The following is a 23,462-nucleotide window of genomic DNA, read 5'->3' on the forward strand; positions in this document are numbered from 1 at the left end:
ACAAGCTCCCATTTGTCTTAAGTAACTAAATGTGTTCTAGGCAGTCCTGATTTTATCTGTATGTTATATAGGTGACACCAAACTTATTCTTTAAGAATTCATAGTCCCAATAAAGACTGAGAGGATACAATTACTCCTTTCTGAAATGGATACAGGCTGTGTTTACCGCCAACTTTCATATTCCTTACAGTTTGTAACATGTTGTTTAGAACATGTGTTTGACTTTCCAAATACATGCCAAAACTAGCCCTAGACCTTTTATCTCCATTAAACACATCAAACCATGCATCAACTAAACTTATGAAATTAATTGTATCCTTCCAGTCCTTGCTCTTTAGAAGACCTTTCCTCCCAAAGTACTGAATAGATTTTGCTGTACTCTGTGATAGTAGTTGGACAACTAAAAGAATGTTCATACTTTTAGCTCCCTGTACATCAATATATTTGTATGACAAACGATGAATTGTTTTTAGGTCATATATACTTATCATTAACTCTAGTACTGCTGTTTGTCACCGTTGGCTCTAAATGTCCATCCAGAGTGAATCCATGGTCTAATAGATTATTCCTGATAAGTTTGATAAGGTGGGGAACGTCAGCAAATACGAACACTGGGCGATTACATTCAAATGGGTTTAGGAAAGAACTGTTATTTACATTAATGTTCAACTGTTTCCACAAAGCTAAATTCTTTGGCCCTAGGTCACTGACAATTGCTACAACGATGAATCCTGCTGCTTCAACTTCATGAATAATGTTATCTAAGATGTTCTTTGTCATATCACAATCAAAATTGTAAAACACCAGCTGTTTCCACGGCTTCAATAACCCTCTAAGCATTGCACACTGCACACTTTGTTTTGGTTCATATATATTGTCATTTCTAGTGTCATATGACCAAGCTTGAGCAACTGCAGACTCATCAAAAGATAAAACACATATTCGCTCATATTCACACATTGTTGGAGCATGGTAAGCTAAAAGTTGGATGATATCACACAAAATTCCGGGTTCCACTACAACTTTTGATACCCATTTACTGATAGTGGCAGGAGGTGGCAGTGGAAATTTCCAGTGTTTCCTAAGGAAACGGTATGCCTTAGGGCTTAAGGTTCGTAAAGTAAGTGCTTTGCTAAGGTCTTCCTCCTCCCACTTGAGTATGTGCTAATTTGATACAAAATACTGGGTTTGATTTTCTGTAAATGTTTTAGATAGTGCTTTTGAAACATTTTCCTGACATTCAACTGTGGCATTATCCAATTCATTCCTTAATGTATTAATAATTTCCTGATACTTTTTTATTTCTTCACAATACTGATTTCTCTCTCTGGTAACTTTTCTCAGTCTTTTGTGAAGATCTTTGTTGTAGAATGACATGCGTTTAATGAACTGCAGTATCTTCTTATTTTTGGGTTCAGGTGATGTACATGTTTCTTGATAGTGGTATTCTTCCTGTGGGAGGAGTGGCCTTGGATACACTTCACCAACTTCTTCAGGTGGGGCTGTAATGTTCAAGATATTTAATTAATATTTTCTAAAAAAAAAAAACAGACTTGTGTATTTACTATTACATGTTTTGACTCTTTTTAAATATATGCACAAAATCAACTATTCTTCACCATTGTTTTCTTTTCACACATGCTACTCTGTTTCCCACACACATCCTTCACCACATCATCTCATACCCATCCAAACACTCATGTCTTCAAGTGTATTACTACATTATTATTTAAATTGAGGAAGATTTGTTTACACAAGCAATGTGAGGGCTTACTACTTACTCATAAGTTAACTTGAAGGTCCAACGGTGTGTGAAGTCAAAGCATCTTGGATGTGATGCTCTTGTACTGTAGGTGTTCTTCCTGTGGAGGGTGTGGCTCTGGGTGAACCTCAATGACTGTCTCACAAGCTGTAATATATATTACCCAATTGTATTATTTTTGCTATATATACATATAGAAAACCAGACATGTTGTAGTGTAAAGAAGCTACTTACATCTAAATAGTCACTATCTGAAAACATTCTGTGTATATAACTATCATATCACCTCTTAGACATCTCCTCTCAAATGAAAACATACAGTATTTAACTCTTTTAACCTATCCTACTCTGGATGCCTCAATGCTTGTATCATCCTAGTTGCTCTCCTCTGAACTGCTTCTAACATGTTTACATCCTGACTATAATGTGGTGACCAAGCCTGTATACAATAATCTAAATATAGAGGCCGAACATACATGTATGCCTTATATAAACTACGGACTACCAATTTACCTTTATAACTAACTCTTTAAATAAATCAATTCATGATGGCATTCTACCCATTAACAAAAAATAGCACCAATTAATTAGGCCTGGACCCTACAAAACAGCACCCCCCCCCCCATGATAGTTTACTTGTTACACAGTAAAGGAACTAACTTACTTGTTAATGTGGGTAGTCCAAGTGTAGGCACTGCTCATTTCTTGAACTTAATTTGACTTGGGGGCACTGGCAAACCAAGCAACTCATATTTCAAGTTTCTTTGAAAGACATTACTTTAAAAATGATGGCTGCATACATATCCAGATGACCTAGTATTGTGTGTGCCACATAATTCAATCCATTTCTTTCAAAGTTCTTTAACTTTGGGTAGTGAAAAGAAATGTATATTTTTATCACCTTTCAGTCTAACGGCATTGCACTTCTGCACTATACAAACTGTTGGCATTTTTATATGTTATTTGTCTGCTTCGTTCCACACACTGGTGTGTGAGTGACTGACAGTTCTCGACCCGCGGAACCCTGGTCTCGATATTTCCGTTGACGTCATCATCTACCTGCGCAGTGGAGAGGTTTTCTGGCTCTCCCTCACACCCCCGCTAGCGTACCTTATAGTATTCGTTTTACCTTGGGTTTACCCTTCTGACATTTACACACAATTCCCAGTCACGTAATTCTCTGCTTTCAGAGTTGTGCTTGAAATAAGAAAGATAATACAACACCCGCCCGCCTGCCCCCCCTCGCACCGCCACTGGATCGACTCTACTGACTCTCAAACCCAACCTGGGGAAAAGCAGGAACAGCTCAGGCCTTACCTGGGGCTAAACAGGAACGCGCTCTATACGCGGGAAGTGAACTCTACTCACTTCCCGTAAGATACATACACACACCTCTCACGAACATAGCCACGACCCACGCACAAACATCTACACTTACTTTTTCTTCGCCTAAAATCCGCTTCCTTTCCAAATTTCTCTTACACTACATCTCCTCATTTCAGTTTACCTCCCACTAAAGATTTTTCCGTTTTTCCACCTCTCTCTACTACTACGCCTCCTACCATTTTCTGAACTTTTGGTGATTCTAATTCCGGCGTCGGCGCCGCCGTCCGAGTTCCCTGTCCATTTCTCCCGAGCCACGACCACCAACAGCCCCTAATCGCTCGCTTAATTGCCCGGTGGCAATAGCCCTCTTTTATACACTACTATCTTTTCATTTTCTTACAGACATTCTTCCCCTCCCACGAAAACCGATCCCGCGCAAGCGGGTGATCTTACCTAGCAAGTCGCAGGGTATTCACTGAGCAACCGCCGTAACAGCAACATATCTGCTCACGCTTCGTTTTGCCTAGAAGAAATTCCCGAGATAATTCTCGTTTCCCTTGAGAAATCGTTCTGCCAGATGACACGTCCCCCAGTAACTCTTCTGTACGACCACCATTGCCCCTGAGGTCTTAAAACTTGGCTCTGCAGAAGAGGGGGGAAAGCCTTCCCGGTATCGTACCACTAGTATACAACCAGCATAGAATGTGCAGTGCTTGGCCAATATCGCCAGAGATAGTAGCAGACCCCCACGACCTCCCGCGTCAAGACCCGCCCCCTGTATACGCTCGCGCATCAAGTCAGTATAATCAGTATATCGCTCTACAGTCACTACCCCCTTTGCCCATCATGCATAACACCAACACAATCACTAGGACACAAAGACGAGTTAGGATCCAGGACTTACGTCCCACCGGTAACAAACAATTACGCACTAAGGAACTTTGGGACACTCTAGCCAAACAGGATATTTACATACACAAACTTATACCACAACAGAACGCATACTTACTGATCACAGACGACACAACCACAGAAACACTATGTCAAAACAAAACAAAGACCTTTTCCTCCAACGGATACGACATTCAAGATCCGCCCCCCCTGAACTCAATGCCAACAGAACACTCGTCATAACACAAGTAGACCCTTACGTCACAGAACACACACCCGAGGAAATCAAATAAGAAATAGAAAGACTAAACACAAACACACACGTTACACAAGTCATCACACTTCCACGCACCAGAACAGCTAAGGTAAAATTTGAATCCACACAAATGGTGAAAGACTGCCTCCTCAATGGACTGAAAATGTTCTCACAATCATTCCCCACACATACACTCAAACAGGAAACATACGCATACATCCCACAATGTCCCAACTGCTACTCACTTGAGCACGTACGCAAACACTGCCCACACCTATTCCCATACATGGCCTGCTCCAACTGCGCATCCACTGATAGTCCAGTCAAAATGTGGCTGAACCTCAAACAAATTGCTAACAAAGGTTTTTAACTTGCATATTGGGCATGAATAACCTCTCTTTCAGATAAAAAAAAAAAAAAAAAAAGTTTACCAAAATTAACCTTGCGGGAAGGGGGCCAACGGCCGCCATCTTTAAAATCCAACTTAACAATATTAAAATTTCGAGACATAAAATTCCTGACATTTCCTGACAAGTATGTCCATTATTCCTGACAATTACTGACAAAAAAAAAATCCTGACAAAAAACCTTTATTAAATTAGGAGAAAAAAAAAAAAAATGCATGAAAACCCACACAGGGCCCACCCCAAGCCAGCTTGACATTTTCTTGGTGATTTAAATTGTAATGATAAGTAGCTATATGCTTAATAATAAACTAACACCAGAAAATGACTAGCCCCTGCCATTGTTTTCATGCTTTTTTTTATTTCTTATACAAATATGAATATAAAAGGTACAAAAACAGACCAAGTAGCCTTTTTCAAGGCAACAATTTTCACATTAATTCCTGACATTTCATTAAAAAATAGGTACAAAATAAGTACAATTTACAATAAAGGAATGGTCAGTTGGTCGAATGCAAGGCTCTTGCATAATCACCACAGAACAAGTTCATGAACGGACCAAAGAACATTTCTTGTCAAGAACTAGTCAAAGGTAACTTCATCATCATCAAGATCTGGCTGTGGTGAGTTGGTGCAGTGGAGGCCTTTGCAATTACCACACAAGTTTGAACAGTGAATGCCATGTTTCCTGCAACTGCATCTTGCTGTAGTACACCCTGAAGTACAGTTACACCTAATTATAGCCAACAAATTTACAGGGCCAGCTGGCAAGTCAGTCTTGATTGGTTGCAATTTACCATCTGAAAGTTTCCATCCCCACTCATCAAGTTTTAGCTGGTTTCTACCTCTCCATTCCTGAATTTGGAAGTAAACTCGAAGGCTGTGGAATTTCGTAGCTGCTCTTGTTGGTGGCAATGATTTGGCCTCAACACACTTTGAGCTTTTTGCAACCTTTTCCTTAAAGCACCTCAGTCGGAGATGATTGATGTTTTCCCCATCATTACCATTGTACAGGCACACTAAAGCCTTCTCCCCAGCTTCAATAACCTCTTCTGCACTGCTATCCTTGCCAAACACTTCTGTCAGTTTGAGGAAGTTTCTATTCTTCATCACCTTTCGAAGGGATGCTGCCTTCACAATTCCATGAACACTGGATGTAGAATCACAACCCAGTAGTGCATGGATGAAAAGAATGTTGGAACAGACCACATCTCCCAAAGATTTCCTCATCTCTTTGATGTTCCAGACTTTCACAGTTTTTGCACTAGCCTTTGGTTGTGGCGTGAAGTAGATGTTGTAACCATCATCTCTATTGGCATGATAACATAGAAGGACCAATAGGTCAGTGTCATCTGCTATCGAAATGGTTTCTCCTGTCTGTGCCAGTTCTAGAGCAGTCTTCACAATCAATACGTCAGCGTCTCCAGATGCATGGACTACTTTACAACCTGCTTCCTCCAAACTCTTTCCCAGCAATTTGATGAACAATTGTTTGTTTTCTTGATTAGCTAGGAAAACATCCTTTTTTAATTTGAACACCATTAAAGGGGTCAGTGACACATTAACACCAACAGACCCCCCTGCTCGGCGTCGGTGAGTCGCGTCTTTAATGGATGGACCACTTTCATACCCATCAAAGACAATGCATGCTTTTCCATATCTAGTTGTGACATATCTGCGGTATTGGGCACAGATCTCATCAAATGTGTGACCTTTTTGCCATGGGAGGCATTGAAGTAGTGCTCCACCATCTAAGAGATACTGTGGATCTGAAGACTGTGGACCTGATTGTACAGGGGAAGTCAGTTTCCATATTGCGTCTGCCAAAGCCGTTTTTTTTGCCTCTCGCGGTAGTCCGAAAGAATAAAAAAGTGCAGGTGGGTAACCACAAAGCTTATACTGGAAATGTTCTTGCTGATGCTGAGTTGAGGTAGATAGCACACACAGTCTCTGGAATAGGAGTTGTGGATCAGTCTCAACTGCTTCATCTTTGCTGAGCGAAACTTTTGACCCAAGTGTAATTGCCTGATCCTTTCTTTAAAAGTGTACTCGTGGACATTTTCTCCAACCATTGAAGCTATGATTGCCTCTCCTATGGAGTTCGCTCTGTCCACTTTCACCTTTTTGTCTCCAGTTACTCCACTTGAAATGCTGTGAATGGACGGATCTTCCGTGAAAGGGTCCTATGTCTGGAGAAACGCAAGGAGCTTCCATGTATCCCTCACATCTGGCTCTTTTCTTGCTGAAGTAGCCTCCTGGTGCTGGTCACTAGTGCCATAACGAATGCCTGCTAGTTCTTGCATTGTAAACTTGATTTCAGCGCATTCTGGCAGTGATAGCATCCAAACCAATCGTTGAATTTCGTCCATTCCTCTGCCATGAGTAAGACCTCCAGACGTCTTCATGCCTCTCATTAGCACCTGCTCAATAACCAGATCCGTCGACAAGCCAGTCCAGTAGCGATCACTCCGTCTAATCACATGGAATCCTTCAGAAAATTTCTGGTACACTTCAGGATGGCTTTTTGGTAGCCCCTCCATTTGCTGCAAGTACAATTAGACCGACTTTGCATATAGGATGTGTCCTGCTGCAGCAAATATTGGCAGCATTTTCCTTACAGCGTCAAGGTGCAATTCCCAGTTCCCGGTGCGCTCTGCCTTGATAAACAATTGCAGGATCTTCACCATATCAAGGTATTGAATCCACAATTTTGCTGTTCGCTGGTCAACCATCGCATCCTTCACATGGTTGATTCTCTGGGCAATCCTGGTCACAGACTCTGATGACAGAACATTATCCAATGTCTCAGTCCCATCAAGGAGACCTTTCAATAGCCCCTGAGCTTCCTTCAGGTCTTCATTTTGAGGAAATGACTCTTCTGCATCAGTGTTGGGTTGATCATCCTCAGTGACATGTGAAACTGGCAAATCATAGGCTTTCGCTAACAAAATAGCTCTGAGAGCAGCATCAACTAAGAAGTGAGCACGAATGGCTCTTACAATTGCTTTGCCACTTAGCATGTGCTTGACTGTGTTTTCAGCATACACAAGTTCAAAAAGTTCTTGCAATCCAGAACCTGCCATCAAATGACCAATTGACCCCAGCAAGCTCATCTGTGTATGGAGCCCACCAAGTCGCAAGACAAATGATTTCAGGAGACTGGAACTAGGCTGTGACTCGACTATCATCATTGCTTTGTACCAAAGTGGCTGATCGAATGTTAGAATTGGTGTAATGTTGTTTTTCCTGGCTAAATCACTAATGTAACATAACGTTGAGTACACACAGGTTGGGTTACCAGGGTCCATGTCGATCATTGACAAAAAAACTGTGGCTGATTTCCCAGGATATGTTCCTTTGTGCACTGACTGCATAAGGCCTGACCATGTGGGTCTGGACGGATGTAAAATTAGTGAAACCTCCCAAAGGATGTCAACATTAGCAGTGGAATCGACAACTTTCTTGGCCCGGAGCTCTTTAAATGTCACTGGTGGTTTGTTGGTGTGCTGTGAATCTAGGTACTTGATGTTGATCCTTCCAACCCTTATTATATCTTCTGAAAGGACCTGAATCCTTGGAACTGGTTTTGCTTTAACTTTCCCGGGCGTAAAAGATGCTATGATGCCCATACCGTGGAATGTGTTGAATCCATCAATACTCCTTACGTTATGGTCCACATCATCAGCTACGAACTGCACAAATTCAGTTTCAACAGGGGAGACAGTTTCAGCGCCATGAACAAGAGCAGCACTTCTTTCAAATTTCTGGAGTTCTGAGTAAGATGAAGAGAAGCCATGCTTATTCAGTGTCAATTAAGAGCCTCGATCCAAATTGGTCATGCATTTCCACTGCTAAACCAAACTGCAAAGGTGCAAGGAGAACTCTGGGTCTAGCAGCCTGCATTATCGCTTGACCAACTGATGCAAGTTTCAAATTGTCTTCGCCTGCAAACATCTTCCTGAGAAAGATCAACAATGTTTTAGGAACATATTCAAGAATCGCATCCTGTTCAAGATCATTCTTAGACGGGTAATATTCTTAACTTGTCTGGATACCTTTAATGTCATTCTTGATAAGCTTGGCTGCCGTCTCTATGATTCTAATGGCCTCTGATTCTGAATTGTCTGTTGAGCGGCTCTGTGCATAGAATTCATGGAGAATACATTTTGCTGTACTTAAGAATGTAACATTATGTTTCCCATTAATTTCAGTCACAATGATTTTGTCTTTGGAATGTTCTAGCAATCGAGATTTCATGTATGAGAGACTGTATGGTTCAAAGCCAGTGTCCTTGAGAATTTCCTCCATTTCTTTTAACAAGATCGACAATGGTGAGTTGCTCCTCGTCATTTTGCTGCAAATAATTAGCAACTTCCAGAAATGCCTGCTTTCTCTCTGAATCCTCTGGTCTACCAAGGTTTTGTTTCTCAGAAGAATCAGCAGAAGAGAATGCCTTAGGAATGTTTTTATTGGAATCAAAGTTTGCAAAACATGTTCTGTGATAATGTGCTTCTTCTGAAACAAGGTCAGCTACATAACCTATTCTACCTTTAACAGTGGATGCCCAGCCATCATTGTTTTGGACTTTCTCACAAACTTTTAACACTCTGTCCTTAAACTCAATAGTTTCTACATGGGAAACATCAACACCTCTTTCCTTTCTATCAGATTTTGCTCCAGAGCAACAAAAAAGACAATGTTCCTTAAAGTTAAACACACACAAAGAGCGGTTTGCACAGGATGGCATTTCATCATGGGTGGACCTGTTTTTACGGTCAATTTCTAAGTATTTGGGGTTGATCCAACGCTGTCTGCATTTCTTGTGAAGACGTTGACCACTCTGAATTATGATCTTCTCTCCACGTTGTTCAGAAGCTCTGTTAATGGAATCGATTCCCTTCTGGCTGACGATGAATGTTTCTTCATTACTGGACAGTTCATTGTTGCAAATAGCACACTTGTCAGCATCCATAGTTATCGGTACTTCACTTTGGCCAACCTGAAATTAGAATATCACAGAATAATAAGCTCCTGCAGTAATACATCAAAAGAGACAAAAATAAGGCATAAGAAGTTATAATTATATTTAACTTTATGAAAACTGTTGGTTTTATCCAATTTCACATTGCTACATTTGGTATTTTTGAAGTATTTTGGTATTATATATATATATATGTATATATGTGTGTGTATACTATATGTATATATATATACATGCATACTATATGTATATATATATATATATATATATGTATACTATATATGTATACTATGTATATATATATATATATATATATATATATATATATATACACATATATGTATACTATATATGTATATATATATATATATATATATATATATATATACATATATATATACATATATATATATAATTTATACTATATATATATATAATATGTGTGTGTGTGTGTGTGTGTGTGTATACTATATATATATATATATATATGTATATACATATAAATATATATATGTATATATATATTTATATATATGTGTATATATATGTATATATGTATATATATATATATATATATATATATATATATATATATATATATATATATATATATATATATATATATATAGTATACGTTACCCACTAGCGGACAAAAGTCACATACCAAAACCCCGACATCGATTTTTCTCGACACATTTTCTACGAATTTTCTCGACACCGTTGACCCCATTCCGCAAGGTTAATTTTGGTAAAAAAAAAAAATCATCCGAGAGAGAGGTTATTCATGCCCAATATCCAAGTTAAAAACCTTTGTTACCAATTTGTTTGGGGTTCAGCAAAAAAAATCAGCTAGATTGACTATTATTTGGCGGCTTTCTTCCATTCGGGGCATGAGTGGGCGACGGCCACGTGATTGCCCGAGCAGTTGATACACTTGAAGTTCGTTGTTGGGCAGCTCCGATGATCGTGTCCTTCCTCAGCACACTTCGAGCAAACCGAGGTCTTCTTGGTGCATGATCTTGAGTTGTGGGAGTAGGAATAGCAGCGGTAGCATTGGTGCACCGCTACGTATTCCTCACGTCTGATGTTGCATGGGGGAACTACGAGGTTGAATAGACGTAACCCTTGAAAGAGGGTCGCGTCGGCTTCCTCCGTAGTTCCGAACGTGATCTTGAAGATTCTGTTGCTGTTGCCGAGCTTGGTGACGTTGGCGGTGGTGATGAAGGTGTGTTTTTGAGTCAATTCGGTCTGGATTTCTTCCGCCGTACGATCTCCAATCCAAGGCTGGATTCCGCGGCAGAAGACGGAGCGTTGAGCTAGATGTTGCGGAGTTAGGACCGGAGCCAGTCCAACTTCTTTCAGGGGAGAGTTCTTCTTCAGGTTGAAAATGGGTTGGAGGTGTTTTTCGTTCAGGGTAAATACCACGTAGCCGTCAGCCGTTTCAGTCAGTCTAGTTACCGGGATTTCCATCTTGCATAGTGTTGTTAAAGTTTTTTCATAGGAGGGTTTTGTACTTGTAGCCGCCCGTAGGCGGACTTTAGCACTCATAGTGTAAGTGTTTTTATGATGTTATGATGTGAGGAATGATGGCGGCAAGAAAAAGAGATTAAAAAAGAAAAGAAAAAAAAGGATGGTAGAGAAGGGGGGTGGGGAGGTTGTGGTGTCACGATATTATATTTACCTATGCCGGTTAAGCAATTGTGGATGTGGGCCAGCGTTGAGTGATGGGGAGATGTTGATGGGAGGAATTCTTGATGGAGGTACAGCGGAGCGGAGCGTAGCAAGTCACCGTGACCAGTCCCAAGTCAGTCGAGTCAACGGCGGAGGAAGATAGGATTGGTAAGATAGAGGAGAGGGGGGTGTGTGTGTGCAAGAGGTAAGGAGGAAATGGAAGGAAGTTGGAGTTATAATAGATGTGGGGCAGACCCACTTGCTACCGTGATACTATTTCTTATATTTGAAGTTTGTGTTGAGAAGCTAGTGCCTACGTGTTTTTCGGTTAAAGGCTGGTCCATCTTCTGTAGGATCGAGATGTTCTTCTTCTCGAGCTGTTTTTGATTGTGTTGGCTGTTATTTGTTAGTTTTTGTATTATTACTTTTTTATAATAAAAAAGGATACGACTATTCTCGCCTATTTATAGGTTTTTGAATTTCCTAGGGGTATATTCTAGTCTTCCTTTATGTGTTGTGACGGTGAGGGAGGGGGGTCTTGAATCCTATACTTCGTATGCTTTTTTTTTTTTCATTTCAATGAGTATGATTTTTTTTTCCCTTGGGGATGACGGCTAGTGAGTTTATTTGACTTATTTATACATACGATGTTGGGGGAGGGTAGTGACTCCTATTTGCCATACTCATTGATTTTAGATGATATCACGTGCGATTGGTCTCGCACGTGCTATCATCTTTTTTAATTAACAACAATAATAATAATGGTTAGTAGGGTTAGTAGAACAATGAAAGGTAGTGATATGTGTTGTGTTTTTATTGTGTTGTTTGTGTTTAAAATATGTATTTTGGTTCAGGTGGGGGGCCGTTTATGATGGAGGACACTCTAGGCTACCAGTTGTGATCGTGTCCGTCTTCTGTGTCTATGTCTTCGCTGTTTTGTACTAATTTTGGGTTTGCGATTGTGAGTCTGTTCCATGTTCTGTAAGCTAGTCTGTAGAGTCTTGTGTTAAGTGGTTCAAGTTTGTGTTGTGTGTGTAGTTCTTCTATTGTGTTAAGGTATGGGGGTATGGAGTGTGTGGCGAATCGAAGTGTTTTGTTTTGTACTGATTGTAGTTTTTGAAGTTGGCTTGGTTTTAGTGTGATAGTTGTTATTGGTATGTATTCTAATTGTGAACGTACGAGTACTTTGTATAGTCTTAATATTAGTTTGGTGTCTAGGTTTCTGAGTCGTCTTAGTGTCTGTAATGTTTTTTCTGCTTGTAGTTTCCTGTTGTTTGTGTGTGTTTGTAGACCTCTGTTTCCAAGTGTTAGTCCTAGTATTTTTATGTTTCTTTGTGTATGTGTGTGTCTCCTATCCATATTTCTGCTGGTTTCTGTGTTGATATGTTTAGTAGTTGGAATTTTGTTGTTTGTTTGTATTTTCCATTGTTGTCCATATGTGTTTATTGTTTATTGTTCTGCTTGTTTTTAGTGCTAACATTGTTTGCTAACATGTGTTGCTATGTTTAATAGTTGGAATTTTGTTGTGTTTGTATTTTCCATTGTTGTTCATGTGTGTTTATTGTTTATTGTTCTGCTTGTTTTTAGTGCTAACATGTTTTTGCCTTTTTTGTTTGGGTATGTTATTATCTGTGTTAGGTCATCTGCAAATTGTACGTGTGTGACTCCGTGTGTCGGGTTGGGGGTGTCGTGTGTGTAGAGGTTGAATAATGTTGGTGAAAGGATGCTTCCTTGGGGGACTCCGCTGTGTATGTTAAAGGGTCTTCCTGTATAATGATGTATTCGTATTTGTGCTTGTCTGTTGTCGATGTAATTGCAAAGTATTCTTGTTAATATGTCTGGGAGGTGTGTTTGGTGTATTTTGTATTTGAGTCCTGTGTGCCATATTTTGTCAAATGCTTTGGTTATGTCTCGTGATACTATGTTACATCCGTGTTTGTGTCTTTGGCTTATGGCTATTGTTTCGTATAGTGTGGCTATGGCTGTGTGTGTTCCTCGTCCTCTTGTAAATCCATGTTGGTTTTCGTTTAGTAGGTTGTTATTGTGTAAGTGTTTGAGTAGTCTTTGTAATAGGAGTTTTTCTAGTATTTTACCTGGGACTTCTAGTAGTGATATTGGTCTGTAGTTGTTTATGTCTGTGAGTTTTTTTCAGTGTTTGGGTATGAATGTTAGTGTAGCTGTTTTGAATGTGTCGGGGAAGTATCCCATGCTGAATGTTTCATTGAAGATTTCTGTAATTGTAGTGTTGAGTCTGGAATGTTAGTTAATGTTATTTTGTTTATTTGTGATTGTCCAGGTGCCTTGTCTTGAAAGTTCTTTATTATGTGTTTGATGTTAGTTAGTGCAAAGGGTTTTGTGAGTGTGTTGTCTGGGTCAAGTCGTCTCATGTCTGCTAAGCTGTTAGGGGTAATGTCGTCTTGTATTTCTTGTACTTGTGCTGTGATTGTTCTTTCGTGTTCCATGTCAAATGTTGCGTTTTCTGCTGGTGTGATTCGAAATATGTTTCTCCAGTGTTGTCTGAATATGTGTTCTTGGTCTTTGTCTTTATGTATCTTGTGGTTATTGTGTATGATGTAAGGGGTGGTGTTAGTAGGTGTTCCTGTTAGTCGTTTAATTTGTGTCCAGAAGTATTTGGCATCATTGTGTTGTAGGTTTATCTTTCGTATTTCGTTGTTCCAGTGTTCGTCGTATAGTTGTTTGTTCTCTTCTAGTAGTTGGATTTTGATGTCGCGTTGTGCTTGTTTTGCTTGTGGTGTCCTTGTGCCGGTAATGTGTGCTTGTGTTTGTAGTTGTTGATATTGCCATTGTAGAAGTTTTAATGTATCTGATTGTCTTGGGTGTGGTAGAGTTTTAAGTTTTGTTTTGGGAATATGTTTGTCCATGGCTTGTTGTATCATAGTGTACCATGTGTTGAGTTTGTCGTCAATGTATTGTTTATTTCGTGTTGTTCTTTGTCTTTGTTTGTCATATTTGGTTCTTTCTATGTCGAGTGTGGTCTTGAATCCTATCCAGTCTGCTTTGTGGAATATGTATCTTTCTGGTGTAGGTAATGTTATTGGATTTGTTGCCAGTGTTAAGTGTATTGGGATGTGGTCTGATGTAGTTAGTTGTCCTGGTGTGATACTATAGTTTAAGTGATGATGTCTGTTAGTATTATGTCTGGTGTTCCTTGTCCGTTGTGTGTGATGCAGGTGGGGAAGTCTGGCCCTAAGTGTGTTAAGTGTCCTCTCTGTATCAGCTGAGCTATCTGTCTTCCTGTGGTGTTCGCATTGTTGTGTCCTAATCTGTGATGTTTGGCGTTCATGTCTAATATGTGTACTGGTAGTCTTTTCCTTGTTAGTCTTAGTATGTCATCTATAGGGAGGAGGGGGCGTCTGGGAGGTAAGTATAGAGTTGCTATTATAATGGGTCCTTGGTTTGTGTCAATTTTCACTGCTAATATTTCGTCTTGAAAGTCGTCTAGTATTTTGTGTTTAATGTTGTGTTTGATGGCTATTGCTATGCCTGCATATGGTTGATTATAGTCGTTTCTTCGGTGTACTGTGTAATTGTATATTTTTAGTCTGTCGGGTGTGCCTATCGAGTTTAAAAGTATGATGTCTGGTGTTGTTATGTTGTACATGTTACAAAGATCGTTTCTTCTGTCGAATGTCCACTGTATTATGTTGTGTTGGATGATGTGTATTTGTTCCATAGTGTTGAGGTAGAAGTGTGTTGTAAATGTTTATTCGGCGTTGTGTGTCCAGTGGTGTTCGTGTTCTGTATTCTTGTCGTGGAGGTCGAAGTGTCCTTGTTTGAGTCTGTTGAATTTGGTTTTGTTTACTCTTGCAATGATGTAGTGTGTTAGGTTTATTTTGTCTGTGGCTATTTTTTCAATTATGTCCTTTTCTTGTTGTTGTGCTGTGTATATTATTTTAATTCTCTGGTTGGTGATGAGTGTTTATAGGGTGTCGTGTGTGGGGTCTGACGGTATCTGTTCTGTTTCTGGTGTTACAAGTTGAAGTCCCAGGCTGTTTGTTTGGTTTGGTGCTCGTTTTTTTGGGGGGTTAGTGTCATCAGTGTTTGGTGCTCGTTTTTGTGGGGGGGTTAGTGTCATCAGTGTTTGGTGCGGGTCTCTTCAGTGTTTGTTCTGTTGTCTCCATTAGTTCTGTGGTGGTTATGTTGGTAGGTGTTATGGTGGTAGGTGTTATGATGGGTTTGGTGTAGCTGCTAAGTGCTTGTGCTAGTAGTTTTGTATTTATGGCTTGTGGGGGGATTGTTACTGTAGGGAGGCCGTTGGCATGGTATACTGCATTGAGTGTTTTCTGGAACGTGCCTGGTTCTTGTGTATCTATGAGTGTAGCTATTGTGATGGCTGTGTTAATTGTTGTCATGTGGTGAAGTGATGTGGTCATATTTGTTGGTGTAGGGAGGAGGGCGGGTTTTTGTTGTGTGGCTGTGGCATAAGTTTGTGTGGTGGTGTGTGGTTGTTGGTTTATCTGTCTGGTGATTTCTTTGCCTTTGTCCTTCTTCTTGGGGCACCTCATTGCTACGGCTGGGTGGTCCCCTTGACAGAGGAGGCACTTTGTTATAGCGCAGGTGCATCTGTCTTGTCTGTGTTCTGTGGATGCGCAGTTGGAACAAATCTTGTATGGGAATGGGTGTGGGCATTGTTTGCGTGTGTGTTCGAGTGAATAGTAGTGCATTGGGGAATGTATGTATATGTTTCCTGTCTGAGTGCGTGTGTGGGGAATGATTGTGAGAAAATTTTGAGTCCCTTTAGGAGGCATTCTTTCACCATTTGTGTAGATTCAAACTTGATTTTTAGGACTGTCTTGGTGCGTAGGAGTTTAATGACTTGTGTTACGTGTGTGTTAGTGTTCAGTCTTTCAATTTCTGCTTTTATTTCTTCTTGTGAGTGTTCTGTGACATAGGGGTCGACTTGTGTGATGACTAGTGTTCTGAGTGCATTGAGTTCTGGTGGGTCTTGGATTTCGAGGCCGTTAGTGTTGAAAATTGTTTTTGTGGTTTTCTGGCAGAGTGTTTCTGTGGTCGTGTCGTCTGTGATCAGTATGAATGCGGTGTGTAGTGTGATGAGCTTTTGTATGTAGATGTTGTTTTTGCCTAGAGTGTCCTATAATTCAGCTGTCCGTTGTTTACCATTTGGACGTAAGTCACGGATCCTGACTCGACCCATTGCGCCGAGCGTAATGGGTTAGGTGTCCTCGTGTTCTAGTGTTTTTGTTTGTGTTATTCGTGTTGTGTAATGGGGTGGTGATTGTGAAGCGATTGTTGTAGGGGCGGGTGGCGAGGGGCAGGAAACGTTAGTTATCGGTTAGTTAAGTGGAAAAAATCTCGGCAGTTACACTGACAATGCCGCGAGCGTATACGGGGGAATGGTTCTCGGCGCGGAAGTCGTGGGGAACGGCTACTATCGCTGGTGATAACTGGCCAAGCACGCACGCGTCTATGCCGGTTGTGCTTAGTAGCACGAGACCGGAAGGGAGGTTTCCCCCCTCTATTGCAGAACAACGATCCAAGTTTTAAGACCTCAGGGGCTATGGATTGTCTACAATAGAGTTAACGGGGGACATGGGTCATCGGCAGAGCGAGTTCTCAGAGTGCTAGAATTATCTCGGGTACCGGAATTCTTCTTGATGGTAAACTTTTGCGTAACGACGTTTTTATGCTACGAGGGTTGGGCAAACAGTCTCGACCAGGTAGAATAGAATAGAAAAATGGCGATAGCGAAGTGAGAAGGTGTGGGAGCAAGAAGGGGGGGGGGTGATAGGTGAAGGTAAAGTTCAGAAAGTGAAGGAAGTGTGAGAGTGATATCATGGGGCGGACCCACTTGCATGGTAGTTTTGTTTCACGTTGATGATCATCCTAAGCTCACTGACAATAATTCTCTAACTAGCTAAACAACTAGTAATAATAATAATGATGACATGTAATGAAATAGTAAGGTATGAAGGAAGCACTCATTTGACAGTATAGCTATTGGTTTATTTAAAGTTGATTGTAGTTAGAAATGTGTTTTATTTAATTCAATTAAAATTCATTATGAGTGCTTCCTACATTTTGCATATCTTATGGTTTGGTTTAATGTCACACACTCTCCCCTATCGGGAGGCTAGGACGGTGCCCCTTGCAGAGGACTTTGTAGCGTGGAATTTAATGAACCATGCCCTTGGTTCAACTTCGCTGGCGGCAGGATAAGAACTGCCCTCACTTCGACCTTCGCCGCAAGTAACGACGCCTTAACCCGCTCAGCCAGCGAGCTTCATATATCTTATGATAGGTAATAAATATTTACATGGGTTGGGAGCAGGTGTGACTAAGTATCGGCAATGGGCCGTGAACTGATTCAAGTTTTAAGTAATTTAAAGTTTTTTATTTTAGTTAATGCTATGATTGATGTTCAGTCGTGTCATACTTGCTTTCAATTACACTTATATGTATATTTATTCATTTTATTTCATTTATTTTATTTTTCTATTTTTTTTTATTTTTTTTTGTTGTAGGAAGGTTACGAGTGTTTCTTATTGGCTAATGTGCCATGTGAAGTTTATTATTATGTGATGCAAGTTAGTTATACACACATATCCTGTGGATATGTGTGTTTGAGTGTGACATGTGCCTTATGAGTTCTTATATTGAAATTACTTTAGATCTAACATGCGTAATCTTCCTTTTTTTCTCTCTCTTTTTTTTTTAAAGCTAGGGGAAAGTCCAGGGGCTCAACCAAGAATGGTTTTGCGTCTAGGCCAATATTTGTGGTCTTGTGTTTTTTTATTGCTTAGTGGGGGCTGTGATAGAGTTGTTGTTTGGTGTGGTGATCCAGGCTTTACTGCTCAGTCTTATTAGTCGTGCATGTATGGTTTCTAATTTAGTTGTCTCGTGAAGTTGTTGTGTTGTTTCTAGGTAAAGGGGTTTGTGTTTTAGTATTCTATGTATTGTTTTGTTTTGTAGTGTTTGTAATCTCTTGATGTTTGTAGGTGTGCTTGTGACTGTAATTATGGGTGGGTATTCAAGTTGTGGTCGTGCTAGTGTCTTATATAATTGTATTTGTGTTTTTGTGGAGAGTCCTCGGAATCGTCTTAGTCTGTTTAGTGTGGTTTCTGTTGTTCATATTCTGTTTTTTTTCCTTGTGTTGTTATGGTGAGACCTAGGATGTGTGCTTGTTTGTTGTTTGGTATTGTAGTGTTATTGATCTTTATTGGTGGTGGTTGTCGTGTTGAGATGGCCAGAAGTTGGAATTTGTTTGCGTTTGTTTAAATTTTTCATTGTTTTTTGTGTTTATTTTGTGGATCTTGTGTTGTGTTTTCCTGGCAAGCATTTGTTTTCCTGTGGTGTTGGGGTATGTGATGATCTGTGTTATGTCGTCTGCGTAGTGTATGGTGTAGCTTCCGTGTGATGGTGGAGGGGTGTCTGTCGTGTATAAGTTGAGGAGTGTTAGGGATATGACGCTTCCTTGTGGTACTCCACTGTGGAGTGGGAAGACTGGTCCGGTGTATTGGTTTATTTTTATTTTCGCTGTTCTGTTGTCGAGGAAGCTACATAGCGTTTTTGTGATAGTATCAGGAAGTTGTGCTTGTAGTATTTTGTGTTTAAGGCCTTCGTGCCAAACTTTGTCGAAGGCCTTAGAGATGTCTCGTGAAATAATTATGCATGCTTGTTTGTGTCTTTGTGTGTCTGCTATTGTTTCGTACAAGGTGGCGAGTGCTGTGTGTGGTCCCTTGCCAGGAGTGAATCCGTGTTGGTGTGGGTTTAGCATGTCGTGGTCGTGTAGGTGTGCCATTAGTCTATTTGTTATGATTCGTTCGTATATTTTTCCTGGTGTTTCGAGTAATGAAATGGGTCTGTAGTTTTGTATTTGTGTTGTGTTTTTGTTTTGTTTTGGTATGAATGTGATGACTGAGTTTTTTAATCTTTGTGGAAAGTATCCTAGGCTCAGTGTTTCGTTGAATATGTCTGTGAGCAATTGTTTAGTTATTTTTGGTGTGTGTGAGAGTATTTGTTTAGTGATTCCAGATTCTCCATGTGTTTTGTTTTTTGTGTGTTTTATTATGTTTGTGACGTCTTCGAGTTGTATGGGTTAGGTAATGTAGTTGTCGGTGTTTTGTCTGTTTAGGTCTATGTTTGTGTATGGTTGTGTTTGATGGAGGTGTTGTGTAAAGTGGGTGAGTATGTTTGTTTCGTGTCAAAGTGTGCGTTTTCTTCTGGTGCGATTTGGAATATGTTTTGCCATACTTGTCTGAATGCGGTTTCTTGTTTTTGTCGCCGTGTAGTTTGTCGTTGTTGTGTATTATGTATGGTGTGTTGGGGGTGTTGGATCCTAAGAATAATTTTATTTTGTTCCAGAATTCTTGTGGTTTTTCGGGATTGAATTTGATGTTTGCTATTATGTTGTTCCATGTTCCATGTGTCTTCGTAATTTTGTTTGCTTTCTTTGAGTATTAATGTTTGCATTTGTCTGATTCTTATTGTGTGTGGTGTCCAGTTGTTTTCGAGTGTGGCTTTGTTTTTTATGTAGTTGGCCTGCCATATTAGTTGTTTCAGTTTTTTGGATGTCTTGGGTGTGGCAACCTGTTTATGTCGTGTCATTGGTATGCTTTGTGTAATTGCGTCGTTTATGAGTGTACCATATGTTTAGTTTGTTGTCTATGTAATTTGTGTTTTTTGTGTGAGTAATTGTGTTTTGTATATCTGTGGATATGTATTCGTTTGTTGTTGTTTCTAGTTTTGTTTTGAACTTTTTCCAGTCTGCTTGTTTGTATGCTAGTTTGGGTTGTGTGGGGATAGTGATGGCTGTGGTGGAATGTGTGAGGTTGAGAGGTATGTGGTCTGATGATGTGTCTCCGGGGTGTATTCTGTATGTAAGTTGGTGGTGTCTGTTGGTGAAAATCATGTCCGGGTTGCTTGTACCTAAGGATGTTATGGTTGTGAGGAAGTCTGGTCCGAGGAATGTGAGGTGGTTTTGTGTTATGAGGTGATGTATACTTCTTCCTATTTGATTGTTGTATGTGTGGTTAAGTGTTTGGTGTTTTGCGTTTAAGTCTCCTATGATGTATGTTGGTTGTGTTTTTTTGTGTAATTTTTAATATGCCTTGTTTTGGTATGTAAGGTCTGCGTGGTGGGATGTATAGTGTGGCTATGATAATGGGTCCTCTGTGTCTATTTCTATTGCTAATGTGTCTTCGTCAAAGTCGTCTAGAAGTTTGTGTTTTATGTTCTTTTTGATGGATAGAGCTATGCCTGCATTGTCTTCATTGTATGTGTTTTTGTGTATGTGTTGTAATTGAGTATTTTGACTGTGTCTACCAGTGGAATTGAGTAGCAAGATGTCAGGTGATTGTGTTAGGTAGTAATTGCTTAGTTCGTGTTGCCTTTGTGTAGTCCAGGATTTTACGTTATGTAGCATTATGTGTATAGTGTTCATGTGCGTGTGTTTTATTGGCAGTTGGCTGTCCAGTGTGGTGTGTCTGTAGGTTTGTGTTTGCGTGTTCCGTAATATCCTTTTTTTTTTTTTTTTTTTTTTATCTTGATTCAGGTAGTCTTTGTATGGGTGCTTTGGTCAGGTCTATTAGTCTTTGTTTTATTAGTGTTTCTACTGTTTCTTCTGGTATTTCTTTAGTGTAGATGTATTTGATTTTGCCTGCTTGTAGGAGAGTGTGTGTGTTCTGGTGGATTGTGTCGTCTGTCATGTCGTTGGTGTCTGGTGTTATTATTTGTATGGGTACATTTTCTTGTTCAGTTTTCTTTGCTTTGGAAGGTTGTTGTGTTTCTGTGGTGAGTGGCCTTTTGTTACGCTGTTCCTCTGTTTCCATGTCTTCTTGTTCTGTGTGGGAGTGTTTGGTGTTGTTTATCATGTTGACTATTGCTGTAGGGTTGATTACTGATGGTGGTATAACAGTGGGGAATCCATTAGCCTTGTAGAATGCGTCTATAGTGTGTTGGTATGTACCTGGTGTTGCTGCTTCTGTGATGTTGGCGTGGATAATGGCGGTGTTGATGACTGTTAGGTGTTTCAGTGTTATGGGATTGGGTGTGGGTGTAGATGTTGTTTGAGCAATATTGCCGGAGGTTATACTGGCGTATGAAGTGTTAGTGTGTGTGGGTGTGTGCTGCTCCTTGAGTTCTTGGGTTTTCTTTTTCATGAGTTCTTTTTTCACTGGACATCTTGCCACATATGTAGAGTGGTCCTGTCCGCAGGCTATACACTTCTTTAGAGCGTTGTGGTAGTTGTTTATTCGGTGTTCAGTGGAGCAGCAACCGAAGCAGATAGTGTAGGTGGTGGGGTGTGTGTATTGGCGTAGTGTGTTGGTACGAGTAACATTGGGTGCATTGGGGGATTTGTATTTATGTTTCCTGTGTAAGTGCATGAGGGGGAAAGGATTGACTGCAAATGAGGAGGCCTGTTTCCAATGTTCTTTTTACCCTGGCCGATGTTTCCATTTTTATCTTGATGATGGTTTTCGTGGTCGGGAGTTTAATGATTGAGTTGACCTTCACATTGTTAAGCTGTTCTACTTCTTCTTTTATGTCTCCTGGTTCCCGTTCGTGAATGTGCTCATCTACTTGCTTGACTATGAGAGTCTTCTTAGCATTGAGTTCTTGTTCGTCTTCTTTGTGAGATCTTCTATGGTGGTGTCGTCTGCTATGATGGTGTGAAGGGGTCCATTGGTGTAGATTTTATGAATGTGTATATTGAGTGTAGAAAGAGTCTTCCAAATAGCATTCCGTTTCGACGTTCCGGTTGTAGGCAGGTTTTCCCTGATTTTGATGCGGCCCATTGCGCCGAAGCGCGTTGGGCTTTGAGTGTGTGTGTGTGTTTCTGTTAATATGTGTGCGATAGTTGTGTAAAGTAAGAAAAAGGGGAAAAAGAAATTGGTATAGGGGAGGTGGGGGTCGCACAGGTTCGGTCTGCTCGCGTGTCTAATGGCTAACGGTAGTTAAGGGAAACGACTGCGTCGGCTGGTGCCCGATTGTCCACTCGCAACAAATGGAACGGCTCGATCGCCGGGTCCTCGAACCTATGCCGGGTCCGCTGGAGAAGCGGGAGACCGAGAGGGGGTTCCCTTCCCCACCAGACGACTGAGCAAGTTTTAAGACCACACGGGCTATGCTCAGTCGAAAGGGGGGTTATAAGGGCATATGCCGTCAGAGCGAGAGGCGAAGGAAGTGCCTTAGCTCGGGTAACGGCGTCTGAAGTAGTGGTCGCTGAAAATACGTCGTAGCGGAGTAAGCGTTCGTACGTCTGCTCTCTGTGGTGTCTTCTCTGCGAGTCCTAAGCCTCTCTCTCGACCAGGTAGCTAAGCTAAGATAGGATAGGTAAGATGGAGGAGGGGGGGAGTGTGTATGTGTGTGTGTGTGTGTATTTACCTAGTTTTACCTAGTTGTATTTACCTAGTATTTTGCGGGAAGGGGAGCTATGCTCGTGATGTCCCGCCTTTGTATCTCGCAATGTCTAGTTTGTTTTTAAACTCATGAATGGTTTTTGCGCATACTATTTCATTGTCCAGTTTGTTCCAAGTGTCCAAAACTCTATGAGGAAAACTGTTTTTCTTCAGTTCTCTTCTATAGCTATGTTTTTTTATTTTCTTTCCATGTCCTCTTGTGTTTCTTTTGTCCCAGTTAAGTAAGTTCTCTCTATCGAGTACCTCTGTGCCTCTCATGATTCTGTAGATGGTCAATAGGTCACCTCTCTTCTTTGCTCCAGTGTCGGTAACTCCAGTTTAGCCAATCTCTCCTCGTATGATAGGTTTGCAAGTGCAGGTGCCATTTTTGTAGCTGCTCTTTGGATTCTTTCTATTTTCTTTATATTCTTTTTGGTACTGGGGGACCACAATGTCGCCGCATACTCTAATCTAGGCCTTATCAATGTAACCAATATTTTTTTTATCATGTCTTCGTCCAAGTATGTAAACGCCACTTTTATTGATCTTAGCAAATCGTAAGTCTCCCCGACAATTTTGTTAATATGTATATCATAGGACAAGTCGTTCGTGATAATTACTCCCAAATCTTTTTCGGATCCTACTTTCTTTACTTCTTTGGTTCCAATTGTATATTTTCCTGATATTCTGTTTTTGCTTTTTTCCAAACTCCATTATGCTACACTTCTTAGTATTAAAGTCCACTTCCCATTTCTGACTCCAGTTCCATACCCTATTTAGGTCTTCTTGCAGT

General features: G+C 40.4%; 1 protein-coding gene across 11 annotated transcripts in view; it reads right to left on the reverse strand.

Moving 5' to 3' along the window:
- Positions 1–415: 415 nt before the first annotated feature.
- Positions 416–23,462, reverse strand: part of LOC143022627 (uncharacterized) — a 179,800-nt gene continuing 156,753 nt past the window's right edge. For 6 of the 11 annotated variants that reach the window (XM_076180937.1, XM_076180936.1, XM_076180935.1 and 3 more), the window contains one exon: positions 8,915–9,638. In XM_076180937.1, the coding sequence (XP_076037052.1) occupies positions 8,916–9,611 (696 nt within the window). In that variant the 5' untranslated portion in view covers positions 9,612–9,638 and the 3' untranslated portion in view covers position 8,915. Of the gene's footprint in view, positions 1,503–1,781; positions 1,910–8,914; positions 9,639–23,462 lie in introns of those variants that run through there. The other 5 variants (XR_012966107.1, XR_012966105.1, XR_012966104.1 and 2 more) reach the window with 2 other exon arrangements.

The sequence above is a fragment of the Oratosquilla oratoria genome, unplaced genomic scaffold (assembly GCF_046742065.1).
Source record: "Oratosquilla oratoria isolate Oo_2021 unplaced genomic scaffold, ASM4674206v1 SCAFFOLD129, whole genome shotgun sequence".
NCBI classification, from domain to species: Eukaryota; Metazoa; Arthropoda; class Malacostraca; order Stomatopoda; family Squillidae; genus Oratosquilla; species Oratosquilla oratoria.